This window comes from Zalophus californianus, chromosome 7 (genome assembly GCF_009762305.2).
Source record: "Zalophus californianus isolate mZalCal1 chromosome 7, mZalCal1.pri.v2, whole genome shotgun sequence".
Taxonomy (NCBI): Eukaryota; Metazoa; Chordata; class Mammalia; order Carnivora; family Otariidae; genus Zalophus; species Zalophus californianus.
Genome location: NC_045601.1, coordinates 19,595,134 through 19,610,687, shown reverse-complemented (window position 1 = coordinate 19,610,687; position 15,554 = coordinate 19,595,134). Strand labels below are relative to the sequence as shown.

Here is a 15,554-nt window from a genome sequence, read left to right as displayed (position 1 = left end):
ATTGAATCTGTAGATGACTTTGGGTAGTATGGACATTTTTACAATATTGATTCTTCCAGTCAATGAGCCCAGAATGTCTTTCCATTTATTTGTGTCATCTTCAACTTCTTTTTATTAACATCCTATAGTTTTCAGTGTACAAGTCTTTCACCTCCTTGGTTAAATTTATTCCTAGGTATTTTATTCGTTTTGAGGCGATTGTAAATGGGATTGTTTATTTGTGTTTCTGATGATTCATTTAGTGTATAGAATGCAACAGATTTTTGTATATTGATTTTGTATCCTGCAACCTGACTGAAGTCATTTATTGGCTTAATAGTTTCTGGTGGCATCTTTTGGGTTTTCTACATATATTAGGTCATCTGCAAATAGTGACAATTTTACTTCTTCCTATCTAATTTGGACGTCTTTTATTTCTCTTTCTTGCCTACTTGCTTTGGTTAAGACCTGCAATACTACTGAATGAAAATGGTGAGAGTTGGCATCCTTGTCTTGTTCCTGATCTTGAGGAAAATATTTTAGATTTTCACAGTTGATTGAGTATGATATTAACTGTGGGCTTGTCATATTTGGCCATTATTATGTTGCGGTATGTTCTCTCAATACCCAATGTGTTGAGTTTTTTATCATAAATGGATGTTGAATTTTGTCAAATGTTTTTTCTCCATTTATTGAGATAACCTTATGATTTTTAATGAATGATAAAAATCATAATCATTGTTAATCTGGTGTATCACATAGATTTGCAAATGTTGAATCATACTTACTTACATCCCTGGAATTAATCCCACTTGTTCATGGTATATTTCCTTTTAATGTATGTTGAATTCTATTTGTTAATATTTTGTTGAGGATTTTTGCCTCTATGTTTATCAGAGATTTTGGTCAGTAATTTCCTTTACTCGTGGTGTCCTTGTCTGGTTTTGGTATCAAAGTAATGATGGCCTTATAAAATGAGTTAGAATGTATTCCTTCTATGTTTTTCCAAAGAGTTTGAGAAGGATTGGTATTAATTATTCTTTAAATGTTTGGTAGAATTCACCAGTGAAGCCTAGAGTTTTGTTTGTTGGGATTGTTTTGATTGCTGATTCAATACCTTTGCTAGTAATTGGTCTGTTAAGATTTTCTATTTCTTTATTATTTGGAAATTAATGTTGATGTGTTTTATCTAAGACCAGGATATATGGACAAAGTATGGGAGCTCTTGAAAGAAATATTGCCTGAATTTAAGCTGTCAGTTGAGTCCAGTTCTGAAAGCAAAATAGCTGTGTTAGATGCCAAATTAAAAGAACCAGGGAAAGAAGTGAAGGATGGCAAAGAGTTCAAACCTGAAGGTTCAGCAACAGCACTAAAGATACCTGAGAAAAGTGACAAGGCTCCAAAAGGTAAGACATTTTATATTGTCATTCGTATGTTCAATATGGATATTGCATATAAATGGTCTATAGTTGTTGCTGAATTTAATGATTATTTATTGTCATTATCATTTACTAAGTGTTGTGAAAATAATTAAGATCCTATCTTTCTAGGATTTTAGAACTAGTAATGTAGTTTACTAGATGTTAGTTATTATCCCATATTTTGCTGTCTTTTAAAATCAAGGGCAACTGTATATTTTGATGATACTGAAGTAGTATAGTGTTAACATAAGAAGAGACATTAAGTGTCAATTTCCATTACACACACTTCCTTATATGTTATATGTAGAGTGGAATGGAGCAAAACTGCAAAGGGAAAGTTGTTCTATTTTCTCTTTTATTCCCCCCACCAAGGAAATGCAAAATAGACACAGTATGGATTATGATTTGCTGACCATTTATTGTAAGGTAGAAGTTCAAATTTCAAAATAAAATAATTTCAAGCTATCTTACAGTGTAGAATCTTAAAGGAAGAAATATATTGAATAATTATCTTATATTTTCTAAAATATTTCATATAGCTATGCATATGAATAATAATGCTTTTATAGTAAAGTAGAATTAAATATACTAGAATATACTCAGCTTTTTTATATACCTCAAGAGCTGTGGGATCTTTCAAATATTTGTTTTATAAAATCTTATATTTTGCCCAAATTGTTCCTTATCAAGATCTTATTTACCAGCATTTACCACACAGAAATTATTACTATAAATGTTCCTCAAGAATTTACCAAGATCAAGTGTATGAGTGATTTCTGCCTATCATAAGCCCTTCTTTAAATGACCTAATGTGCATTAGTTTATGAAAGAAAGCCGAACAAGAAGGCTGATTAAATTTGTTTTACCTAGCATATCTCAAATTAATTTGAACTTAGAAGCCCTTTTTCATGTATCACAAATTAATATATGTTCATCCATCCATTCAGATATACTATTTGCTGAGTAGAATACCAATAAATGTTCCAGGAATTAATGATCATCCGGTGAACAAAATCCACTGTGAAGCTTATCTCCTAGTGCTTATGATCTAGGGAGAGAGACTAACATTAATTTTAATTTTAAAAACCATAACCATATACTAAGACATGAGCCTTGGAGGAAAATACAGAAAACTATGGGAGTTCATATTTAGTCTAGGACATTAGGGAAGAATTCCCTAAGGAATTTTGAGCTATGTTCACAAAGATGAGAGGGATTTCTTGAAGATAAGGGAAAGAGCATTTTCTGTGAGAAAACAGCAGATGTATATACGTTATGATGCAGTAGAAGGAATGAGAAAACTAGCCTCATTCTAAAATGAGAAAATTAGCCTAAAATTATTTATAATATATAAAATTATATATTAATATATATAATATAAATTATATTTAATGATCATCTCCATTTAGCAAAAAAATATGTGTAGTCAATAATCATGTCTTTGGCAGTACATTGTCAATTTTCAAAGTTTTCTCTTACTTTATTTTGATGTTTCTAATTAGAGGTGAGTAGTGTTTTGGGAAATTTGTGGCTATAGTTTTACATTTAAATAACACTATTGTTTTAGCCTTCTTTTCAACATAACTGAATAAGTAATATAGTTTGAGGTTTTGTAGTTAAAAGACTTATCATATCTATTTTTTAATATGTTAGAAAAAGCAGATGCAAAAGATGTCGGGAAGAAGAAGAGTAAAAATGGAGAAAAAGAGAAGGAAAAAGAAAAATTCAAATGGTCACTTCATGCTTCAAGACCCTCATCAGATGTACAGTACTCTCTGCAGTCTCTGTCAGATTGTAAGCTTTCAGTATGCTAGAGTAATAGCTATTTTAGCTTCTTCTTAAAATGTTGGGAAACTTTGGAGTTTACAAAGTTGGAATATCACTTTGGAATACAAAAGTGTACTGCCTGTTGAGACATTATCTAAATAAATATGCTCAAGTTTGCCCATAATTGTTAAACTCTCAAATCAGTATGCATATGGGGGCAAAGTCTTACATGTGAGACAGAAGCCAAGGTTGTCCAAATTTTTATGGTACAACAGTCACAGAAGTGTTTGCATGGAGGAGGACATATACTAGTAAGTGTATATGCTATGTATTAGCACATAACAAATAATCTATAATACATAAAATACAACATATATTATATGACACATATTGTATAATATCCATAAATATTAATGTATAATTGTATAAACTATATAAATATAAAATATAATTACATATCAGTGTATACAAATATATATTAGTATATGTCTTCCTTTGTATAAATTATATATGTATATATGTATATAAACTCTATATGTATGTATATACGTGTGTGTGTGTGTGTGTGTGTGTGTGTGTGTGTGTGTGTGTGTGTATACATACATGCCTGAATTCAGGTCTCTGCTCCATGAAAAATATACAAGCTTAATTTTTAAGTGTAAAAATATGTTTTCATGAGTTTGGTATATTTTACATTTTAATCTATTCTAGAGAGATCCTGTATCTAACATATTTTGTGGGTCTAAAAATATTATTCTTTAATAAATATCTAATACAGTTCAGCATTAGTGCTTGAATTTGTAAAGGAATAAAACAAACTTTTTAATTAAAAAATAAAGATAATAGAGCAAAATAAATTATACCATTTTAGCCAGAATCTGTAAAGAACAAAAGCATACTGAATCAAATATAGTAATTTCAGGTCTGTTAAGAAACATGAAAAAAATAAGTGATGCTCAGAAGCATTCAATATTAAGTAATCCATATTGTATACCTGAAACTAATATAACACTGTATGCTAACTATCCTGGAAATAAATAAATAAATTAATAAATAAATAAATTATACACACACACATATATATATATATTTGGCCAGGAAATTCTATACACACGCATATAGAACAATCCTGGCTAAGTTACTGACTTAGTTTTCCTTCTTCATGGAATGATTAGTTTGTTTTCTTTCTTCTTGAAATGACATAGAAAGTTCTGAACTTCTTTATATTCAAATTAAGGTTTTATCTATGAAAGCTAAAAAAATTTCATTTTAAAATCATTCCTTTTGAATATAATCATTTGTAGACTCTTCTAGTGACATTGACTAGTAGCTAGAGTTTTTCTGATAACTTTTTTTTATAGTGACATAAAATGATTTCTTAAGCAATTAAATGGTACTAAGATGAAGGTAATACTAATGAGATGTTCTATAAAATAGAAGCACATGTGACATTTAACATTTATTAAATACATTTACAGTCATTTACCTATTTTTCACGTGCAAAGATATGCCCATTAAGGAATTTGAACAATTTGGAATGATCTACTGACAAACCCATTTGGCGAGAATTTCCATGACACGATATATGTTTTTTTTACAGGTTCTTCAGCAATACAGTCTCCTCACATGGTTGTATATGCTACCTTTACACCCCTCTATTTATTTGAAAAAAAGATCTTTGCATTAGAAAAAATGGTAAGCACTCAAGGCCAGGAAGCCCAGTACCATTTATGGTGTATATGTGTGTGTGTGTGTGTGTGTGTGTGTGTGTGTGTGAATGGGCAAGAGAGAGAGGGAGGTAGGGAGGGAGAGACAGAGAGAGAGATATTTGTTGTCATTGAATGTATACCAGAATTTAAAATTCTGGTCCTGGATTTCAGTCTACTTATCTTTAAAAAAAATAGACACTTGAACGCAGGGACCTGGAACATTCAAAATTATCTTAGATGATTGTAATAATTCCCTGTTTAAAAAAATGTAGACTCATGTATTATCATTTTGTTCCATTCTAAGCAAAAAAAAAGGCACATAAGTTATATATTTCAGAATCATGTAAACATATTTAAATAATAATAAATTACCTTTCCATAAACAGATCATAAATATTTTCTTAACATAAGACGATTTAAATAACTGACATCCACAGTTGGTCAACTACTACTATAACCTCCTTGTAATCTTTAGATAATACACACAAAAAATGTTAACTGATTTTTTCTTATAAGTCTAACAATTTAGAGAAAATTTAGAAAATGTACACAAAGGCATTGAAATGAAAATATTCATAGTATAAATACCTAGACATAGGCAATGCTAACATTTTGGGATATACCCTTTGATTTTTTTCTTCTGTGCATATATTCTGTGTCTATATGAATATACTTTTTTACACAGTGGAATTAAATGTTATGAATTTATTAAATTTTGGAAGCCAGCTTTTTCACTTTACACTATATCATTAATTTTTTTCCATGATGTTAAGTATTTGACCACATAAAATTTAGCAGTGGCATGGCATGTATGGGTTTCCCATCATTTTTAAATATATATATATTTAAGTAAATTTGTACCCCCTTTACCCATTTCTCCCACCCCTACCTTCTACCTCTGGCAACTCTACTGATCTGTTCTCTGCTTCTGTGAGCTTGTTTTGTTTCGTTTTAGATTCCACATATGATAGAGCATATAGTATTTGTCTTTCTCTGTCTGACTTATTTCATTCAGCATAATGCCCTTGAAATCCATCCATGTTGTCACAAATGGAAAGATTTCATTCTTTTTATGGCCGAGTAATATTCCATCATTCTGTTTTCTTTTTGCTGCTCTAATAGGGTGAGTTCTACTGCCTTGTCTCTGAGTTGACTAATCCTTTCTTCTGCTTCATCTAGGCTGTTGTTGAAATTTTCTAGTGTATTTTTCAGTTTAGTTACTGTATTCTTCCGCCCTTTGACTACTCTTGGGTACTTTCTTATATTTCCATTTTTTGTTGAAGTTCTGTGTTCATCCATTTTTCTCCCCAGTTCAGTGAGCATTTTTATGACCACTACCCTGAACTTTTTATCAGACAAATTACTTATCTTCCTTTTATTAAGTTTTTCTTTGAGTTTTTATTTTGTTCTCTCTCTTTCTCTTTTGGAACATATTCCTCTGTTCTTCACTTGCTTAATTCTATTAGTTTCTATACAGTTGATGGAATAACCATCTCTCCCAGTCTTGAAGGAGTGGCTCCATTTAGTAGATGAAGCTTGTCATGCAACCCTGCCTCAGTTCTGCTTGTCTCTTAAACCTTTGTGCTTATCTGGGCAGAAGCTATTATATTTTTAATAGCTTCCCATCAGTGAGGATGTGCTAAGACCTGTCAGTGTCCCTAAGGGAAGGATCTTAGCATTTTGATTCAAGCAGTTTGGAAGTCAGACCTAGGAGCAGCAGCTTTTAACAAGTATGCAAATATACACAGTCCTAGGATTCGTAAGTGGCCAGGTTCTCTGGTAGCGTCCCCTGGTTGGCAGTCACAAAAAGTTGGGGTTCCAAATGATCAAAAAACCCTTTTCTGAGATCCTGGTGAGGTTCAACAAGGCAGAGGGAGAATGCCAAGATGGTGTCCACAGCCTGCACTCCTTGACAGCAAGCAGCTCCATAGTTCACTAAGGGTGTGCCCAATCCCACCTGACTGAAGCCTGCCTCAGGCTGAAGCTCCAGGACAAGCCAAGAGTCCTTCTTCACTGAAAGACTGGGGGTGTGGCTCCATTTGCTGTCTGCACAGTGCCCTGGGAGTGGCAGCTGGCCAAGGACTGTCTCTCCAATTGCCACAGTCCCATGGCATCCAGGAATGCAAGCCCCCCCTTGCTACCAGAGCCAGACAATCAAGAGGCTTCCTCTGAGTGGAAGCTGCAAAAATTGGGGTGCCAGACATAAAAACCAGGGCACCCGCCATGTGTAAGTCTCCCCTCCAGGAGACACGGGTTCTCTGGAGTGTGGTAGAGGGAAAGCACAAAGATAGAGCTTGCCCTCCGAGGTCTCTGGAAAGGATCATTGTCAGTCCCATGATGTGTGTTTAATTAGAAATCTGCTCCTCAGGCTGCCCCTGAGAGGATTACTTAATAGGCCTCCTCCGCGGAAAGACTGAACTGGATCTGTTGCCTCTTGTTGTGCCCCGGGGGTGGCAGCTGGTTAACGACTCTTTCTCCATGGGTTACAGTCTTGTGGGACACACAAGCTAAGCTCCACTGGCTGGAGAGTTGTCCCCTGGCAGCAGTCGCAAAATCGGTTGCAAAACCCATAGGACCAGGCAAATTCCCCTGGCCCCCAGAGCCAGGCGGTCAAGAGGCATTCCCTGGGTGGCAGCTACAAAGATCAGGCATCAGAGGCTTATGAAAAGCTTCCTTCCAGGAGATACTGGTGTACTGGAGCAGGGCAAAGGGAGAGTGCGAACCTGGCTCCCACCCCGGGGTTCCTGGAGAATGTTCCAGCAGACACCTACGTGTGTGTGAAGTAAGATGCCGGCCCCTCAGGATGGGGCTTTAATACAGGCAGGTGAGCCTCTTTCACTTTGGGTGCAGTCGGCCAAACTTTGATTAGATATAAAAATCACTTTTCTCCCTCCCTTTGTAAAGGGTAAAATCCACCAGATTACTTGCTCTTCACTGTACTGAGACAAACACAATATTGCATTTGGAGCTTATGAAATCCTAACCCCTTGGGGGACTCCCAGACATCCAGCACTTTGGTTATAGAATTCCATATGCTCTGAAATCACTGCACTTAAAGTAGAAGACGAGATGGTATAGTAATATAAACATAAATGTTCAGTGGGTTAGTTAAAAACAGTTGGATATTAAAAATTCAATGAAAATTTGGTTGAAGTGTAAATAATCCAGTTGGATGCTCATTGCACTTACTATGCAGTATATTTGTCTTCTAGATGATTTGCCCAGGCAGCATAATGTTATCACGCCTTCTTCTCTCTCCCTCCTCCTTTCTCCAGGCCCTCCTCCTTCCTTTCCTCCTCCTCTGTCCTTTTTGAATAGAAACCATTTCTTCCTGTGAAAGTCTGCCATTTAACAGGGGTAATATTGTCAAGATTACAGGGCATAATGTGCCATTACGAATGTAGAGATAGTGGCAGTTTCTCTGATTTTAATTCAAAGTTAAGTAACTTTAGTCATTGCCTAAATCCAAGTGTGCTTCCTTGGCCTCCCACCAATTTAAGTCTCTGAGTAAGATTTGAGCTGGTCATCTATCTCAGCCCTCAGTTTTTAAAAAAATCCTTATGTGGCACTGGTCTAGCCATTCTCTTAAGTATTCCAGAGATCTAACACCATGGACTGCAAAATGACCTAAGCTGTGCTTTGTGGAGTGCCATGGTCTCTTATGCGACATACTTAAACACTTTTTAAAACTACAAAATATAAGAAGGGGATGAGTACATCACACACACACACAAACACACCACACAAAATAATCCATCTGAATGCTTGGCTGTCCTGCTGAGAAATTAATATTTAAACAAAAAGTTAGTTTTCAATTTAAAGGACAAAAAAGATCACCTATGTTTGTTGTTAATTCAACACATGTCTATTGATTTTCTGTTATGTACTAACAATGATTTAGTCTTTGAGGACCTGGTAACAAGCAAGACTAACAAAACTCCCTCCTTAGAAAACTCAGTCTAATGAAGAAGACAGACAAGCCAACAATAGTAATAAAGTTAGAAAATTGGTATAACAGAGATCATACAAGGTGTCTGGCATATGGTAGAAATAGCATTCAAATAATGTGTGTTGGATGACTGACCAAATGAATGAATGAATGAGCAGGAAAATGAATATGGTGCACATAGCAGCAACACATCTTTCTGTCTAATGGTTGACTAAGGATGTCTTCGCAAAGGAAGAAGTGTTTAAGTGATGGCCTTAAGAAGTTAGCTTAGTAAATAGGAAAAAGTGTGTTCAAAGCAGAGGAATGTTTTTGTTGGAAAGTCTGGAGGCGAAGGAGAGCTCACTGGGTTCAGAGAAGTAATAGAAATTGAGCAGATAGCAAGGGGAGAAGACTCAGAGGCAGCTTGAGATGTGGGAGGGAGTCAGGACACCCAGAGTGTTATAAATCCTTCCTCTGGGGGTTGAAAATGGCTTAAGGGACCCAGAGGTTCAGGAATTAGCCCAATGTCTGTAATAGCAGTTAAATGAACTATTTCACCCATCTCCCCATCCACCTCCCATCTGGTAACCATCAGTTCTCTATAACCATCAGTTAAGAGTCTGTTTCTTGGGTGAAATAGGTGATGGGGATTAAGGAGCACACTTGTTGTGATGAGCACTGGGTGAATTGTTGAATCACTATATTGTACACCTGAAACTCATATAAAATAATGAATGAACTTCAAGGCTATAATGAACTGGCTATAGCCTCACAGTCTCTCTAACTTACCTGCTGATTCTTTTACATTAGCTATTAGGCTAATCTAGTTCTCCTGGTCAAATCAGAATATAACGAGATACAATGTTTTAAAGATAAATCAACAGAGGGATGCCCGGCTGGCTCAGTTGGTTAAGCATCTGCCTTTGGCTCAGGTCATGGTCCCAGGGTCCTGGGATCGAGTCCTGTGTTGTTGGGGGGTCCATGCTGAGCAGGGAGCCTTCTTCTCCCTCTCCCACTCCCCCTGCTTGTGCTCTTGCTTCACTCTCTCTTGCATGTGTGCACTCTCTCTAGCAAATAAAAATAAATAAAATATTTAAAAAAAGATAAATCAACAGAAAAAGTTTGTATTCTAATGGAATTTTGTTAAATGCAGTGTACTGCTAAAAATTATAGCCCCAAAGACATGAGACCAATATGTAAAATGAAGTGAAAAAAGAATTTGTCCAGACTCAAGAAAAAGAAAACTTGGAAAGGAACAAGATGGCACGAATTACCCCCTTTTCTTGTTTTTGGATATTCTAAATAGTTTTAGTTTTATTTAAATAAGTAATCTGCAAGTTCTAAGAAAGCCACCCACTTGCTCAAACTCCTACTTTTAGACTGTTTGAGGTGTGTCTGGCCGGCTCAGTTGGCAGAGCATGTGACTCTTGATCTCAGAGTTGTGAGTTCCAGCCCTACCTTGGCGGTAGAGTTTATTAAAAAAAAAAAAAAAAAGAATGTTTGAGGTGGGATGGGCCAGAGGAGTGAAAGCATCATCTGGGCAAAGAAACTTCTAATCTGAGTCTATACATGAAATTTCAAAAAATATTTCTTGAGTGCCTACTCAGGGTTTCACCTGAGTGAAAATTTACCATTCTAAATCTCTCTCTGCCCCTAATTCTAATGTAAGAAAGTTTGAGGTCCTTTAACAAAGTTCCTCAGCATCAAACTGTAACTATTATCCAAAGCATTACTTTACATCATTCAGAAGTATCTTAAAGTATGTTAGAAATAAAATGAAGTATAAGAAATCGGCTTACTTACCTTAAATCCAGCTAGTACTTTTGTGGATTCAAACAATACAATAGGTGTTAATACTATACTTAATTATTTGACACAAAACCTCACATTTTCAAATGCTTTAAATAATTTGATTTTCTGATGCTAAAAAGAGTAAAGAATCTAAAAAGAGTAAAGAATCTACATATTTGGTTGCAGTTATAAGAAGGATTTGAGATATGTAGACCAAATTTGATGAATAATAAACTATCTGGAAGTGATTCAACTTATAAAAACTACTTTGGGCATGGCTTCTACTTTGGAGATGACGTATAAATTTTAGAGTGTACTTTTTTTGGTTACTATCCTGAAGCATTGTCTTATTGAACAACATCAATAAATTCTCCCATAAATTCCCTTTTTGAGTGATGGGAAACTTTTAAACTTGGCAGGGTAAAAGTTGTAGAAAAAGGCTTAGACTTTAGATCTATGAGAAAACATTTTTAAGCCATTATAAGGCATAATACCAGAGGTTTCCAAAGTTTTTCTCAAGAAATTGCTAACATTCACAGAAAAGGCTAAAGGGGATATAACAATTTCCTCTGCCTTTTTTTTTTTTTAAAGTGGGTTCCACACCCAATGTGGAGCCCAACATGGGACGTGAACTCACAACCCTGAAAATCGAGACCTGAGCTGAGATCAAGAGTGGGATGCTTAACTGACTAAGCCACCCAGGCGCCCCTCCTCTGCTTCCTCCCTTAAACATTGAATCACTTTCCTCTTTATTCTGCATATTTATCACACTTTTAAGTGGCTTTTCTGGACTCAATATTGCACTGATTAGCTCCTTCCAATTATTAATTAATTGTTACAATCATTAATAAATCATTAAATCATCAATCCATAGTTAATCCCTGGATTTAGAGAGAACTATTTCATCTCACAGATACCCCACCCATTTCCTCCTCCCAGAAGTATAGATTGAGCTGTTGCGAAACAGTCACGAGGGCAAGGACGTTCTGGCTGAGGCAATAATTTGGAATAGGCTAATAGGGGGGTTTCTGGTCCTAATTTAAATGACTGTTCTATAAATTTACATTTTCAAGCATTGCTACTTGCAGAGAAATCAATGATGCAAAATCACTAGGAAGAAAAATAGTTATTGGCAAAACTGACTTAAATGTACTTATTTTCTTTTACTTAAAATGTTTCAACATTTAGACTGTGAATGCCAGAATTTGACTCCAGAATATATTACTTTAACTCTCACAGACTTTTTGATTTCTTCTGGCATATTTCAGCCATCAGTTAGTAACCGACGTTCTCCATCAGCACGATTCTGAATTGTTCCAAAGCAGCAGAGTAGCTTTAGGAGATCTGAACGGTCGCATAGGGGAAGCATCTTCCCGGAGAATTGCTTGATTTGGCAGGATTTCAGGAGAATTGCTTGATTTGGCAGGATTTCAGGCAGCCTCTCTCCTCTGGCTTTCCATGACTGGCTCCATTGTCCAGAGAGATCATGGGGATTTCCTGTGGGAGAGGCTCTGTTTGAGGGTGAGGGCATAAGCTACAGACAAGGCAACCACTTACCATCACATTGACCTGATCTACTAAGCGCAGTGGGTTTTTTTCTTTAATACTAGGTAGCAGTTGCTGGTGACTAAACAAAGAAACAAACAAAAACTTCATGCATTAAGCACCTTATCAAAGTTTTAGCTTATCATCATAATAATGGTTGATTTTGGACCAAAACCGATGTGCTAAGATTTTTTTTTTTTTCAATCTCAGAGGATCATAAACTTCTAGAACTGAAAATTGGCTTCTAGTTCTAGTCTCTCATTTTTTGTAAATAAGTAAATGGGGGCCTCAGAAAAATAAAAACATGAAGAGAAATACAAATGGTAATAGTGCATATGTTAGGAGGTGGAAATATGGGTTATTTTTCCTTTATTACCTCTTTACTGTGGTAACAGTGTTTTTGTAATGACAAAAAGTGGTTTATTTAAATGCACAAGGCAATTGCATGTGTCCTTTTAAATGTGCCTTGCACCCTTTAGGCTAATTCTGCAGAGAAGCTGAGAGAATACGGTCTTTCCCACATCTGTAGCCATCCTGTGCTGGTAACTAGGACTAGGTCTTGCCCCCTCATAGCACCTCCGAAATCACCTCCCGTACCTCCCTGGAAACTCTTTCGTCAAAAAAAGGAAACTGTTATAACAGATGAAGCTCAAGGTATGGTTCATGTTGTCTGAAAATCTTTCTAAGGAGCCTTTCTCTGCATGAAGGTCTAATAGTTTCATTTGTAATGAAAGATGTATATCAAGGCAAACCACCCATCATTACACCTAACACCTACCTTCAATTTTATGTCTAAATTTTATGCCTTTAAAGGATTAATTCTCCACATTTCAGAAGCTGAGCAGTTTGGTTCGCATCTAAACTGACCAGTTATATCCAGACCATTCTTTGGGTGAGGGTATTGTTGTCATTATTGTGATAGAAAATGGTTTGCAGCGAATAATAGAAAAAAAATGTAAATAGCGTATTTAAGCCACGGGTCTAGAGTGCCGTGTAGAACATGACCTTTGAAGTAACTGATTTATATTTAGAATAAACTGACCTTTGTTTGGAATATAGGAACAGAACTTCTGGCCTGGACTGGCTCCTAGGTGAATGTTGTCCTAAGCCACTATGAATGGCTGTTGGGCTAGAAATAAATAGGTTCCCGCCACTGGGGAGGCGGGGGACAGGGGACTGTGCCCGCCTGGCTCTTATTCTCAGTTCACTTCTAACGTCCTCACAATCCAAGTCTCATCCTTGACTCTTTCCATGTTTTTTCTCTCCAAGTCTTCATTTTTTCATGAGCACCAAGTTTGAACGGCAACAGAAATGAGCAAAGGCATTCATTAAAAAATCAATTTTAACACAGAAGCATGAATCTGAGGAGATGGGATTAAAGAAAAGAAGAAAAAAAGTAATAATTTAAAAATTATGGCCTGGCGGAATAGCTCACAATTTTTGTTTAGTCAACGTCTACTGTGTTTCCGTACCTAATTTAGAGCTTGCAGTTTCTCATAAAGGATGATAAAGAATTGGCGTGTTACGGATTATTTATCTGTATATATGCCTGTGTGCATGTGGGTATATATATTTTTCTCATTCCAGAACACTTCAATAGTCTTTGTTCAAAAGAGCGTTGTTTTTTTTTTTTTTTAAAGTCTTTTGTGTGTGTTTCCTTGCTTTGGCATTTTCTCCCTTTGTCTTTGCTGACTGCTCATTGTTTTCTAATTGTATTCCTCCAGCAACAGTATATCACATTCTAGAGGGTTTTGCCTCAGGGGCTGTGTTCACAGGTCTGTTACCCAAATGAACAATGAAGGCAAGGCCACAAAGAACGTACCTAGGGCCAGTTCATTGATGGCCTCGCTGTGAAGCTTAGAAGTATACTTTAAGCCTTTGGTGCCATTGAGCAAGGCTTACACCCTCTCTCGGTGGTGTTGATGGAGGCTCCTGCTACCAGTTCAAGCGCTGTTGATCCCTCATCACAGGGGACCAGCAGACCCTATCTTGGTTCCCATGTAACACCTAAGTCTGGGTGGTACTCAGGCTCCTAAACATGCCTTGGCCACACAGATTGGAATGTTTACCTGTTCCCTGCCTTCTACTTCCGACCACAATTTACATGTTTTTAAAATACAAATTACAACTGTTAACCATGTAATTTTTCCTCACATTTGCTTTTTGCCTACATGATAAAACTGGTACAGCTGGGAGCGAAACTTTTCCAGCACAGTATGTTATATCTTTGCCAGAAAAGAACAAAGATTAAAGAAATAATCTGGTTTGGATGGAAGAAGAAATGGTCAATTTTTTTTTTTTTCATTAGGCCTATCTGCCTCTCTCCGTCCTGCTTGATTATTTCATTTCTTTATGTCCATTGAGCTTCTGCAGAGAGCTGTTAGTGCCTGCGGACTGCTGCTATGGGTACAGGAGCTTCCCAATTTTTATCCCTCCCTCCCACTCTCCTTCCCGCCCTCCCTTCTACCCTATTTCCTGTTCTCTTTCTGAACCAAAGATCAGCCTTCACATGATGCTTGAAAGAAAATCTTTTGCTTTTAAATGCTATATTTTAGTTCAATGTATAGAGCCACGCTTAAAACAGTTGTTCATTCAGAGCATCGAAGAATAGTTGAATGAAGGGAAAAATACTGAACCTGCTGACCTTTTCTGATTGCACTACTATCGCAGTGCAATTCTAGGTAAAGGATGGCTCTAACGCAGGCTGCGGAAGAGAAACCTGAAATTGGTGGGATTCCATAACTCGTATACCACCTCGAGGCTCACCCTGTAATTGTCTTTCTTCTATCTATTGGGTTTAATATTTAAGGCAAAAATGAACAGGAAAGTGAACAGGGAGGGAAAGAGAGAGATCATTTTAGAGGTTACCATGGAACAAGGAGAGAAAAGTTATGTACTTGTATCAAAGCTTCACTATTTTTCTCTAATAGTTACCCTTTCCACCATGGAAGAGCTTTTGTTAAAATAGTCATCTCTAATGTTCAATTTCAGTGCTCACCATGCTCTGCCTGGGTTCTGTGCCGTATCCACTGAGAATTACTTCCTCGTAGATCAATTTCAGACTCCTTTAGGCGGATCCACAAGGCCTTTCTTTAGCCACTGTTTTCTCTTCTACCCAGGACCTTTAACTTTGTTACATTTTCTGTTCTTCTACTACCGTCTCCAGGTATTAGTCTGAATTTCCTCTTCATGTTTCAGCAATTGTTTTGCAGAAGTTAACTAAAAGAACACAGTTTTTAGTGAAAAACATTTAAAGAAGTAGTAGTGAGGGACGCCTGGGTGGTTCAGTCAGTTAAGCGTCTGCCTTCGGCTCAGGTCATGATCCCAGGGTCCTGGGATCAAGTCCCGCATTGGGCTCCTTGTTCAGCAGGGAGTCTGCTTTTCCCTCTCCCTCTGCTTGCAGCTAGCCCTGCT

The 15,554-nt window shown here is 36.6% G+C and overlaps 1 protein-coding gene across 5 annotated transcripts in view; it reads left to right on the top strand.

Annotated features, from left to right (window-relative positions):
* Positions 1–15,554, top strand: part of ADGB (androglobin) — a 159,176-nt gene that overhangs the window by 55,126 nt on the left and 88,496 nt on the right. For all 5 annotated transcript variants that reach the window (XM_027603366.2, XM_027603363.2, XM_027603364.2 and 2 more), the window contains 4 exons: positions 1,174–1,385; positions 3,054–3,194; positions 4,768–4,862; positions 12,620–12,794. In XM_027603366.2, the coding sequence (XP_027459167.2) occupies positions 1,174–1,385; positions 3,054–3,194; positions 4,768–4,862; positions 12,620–12,794 (623 nt within the window). The remainder of the gene's footprint in view (positions 1–1,173; positions 1,386–3,053; positions 3,195–4,767; positions 4,863–12,619; positions 12,795–15,554) is intronic.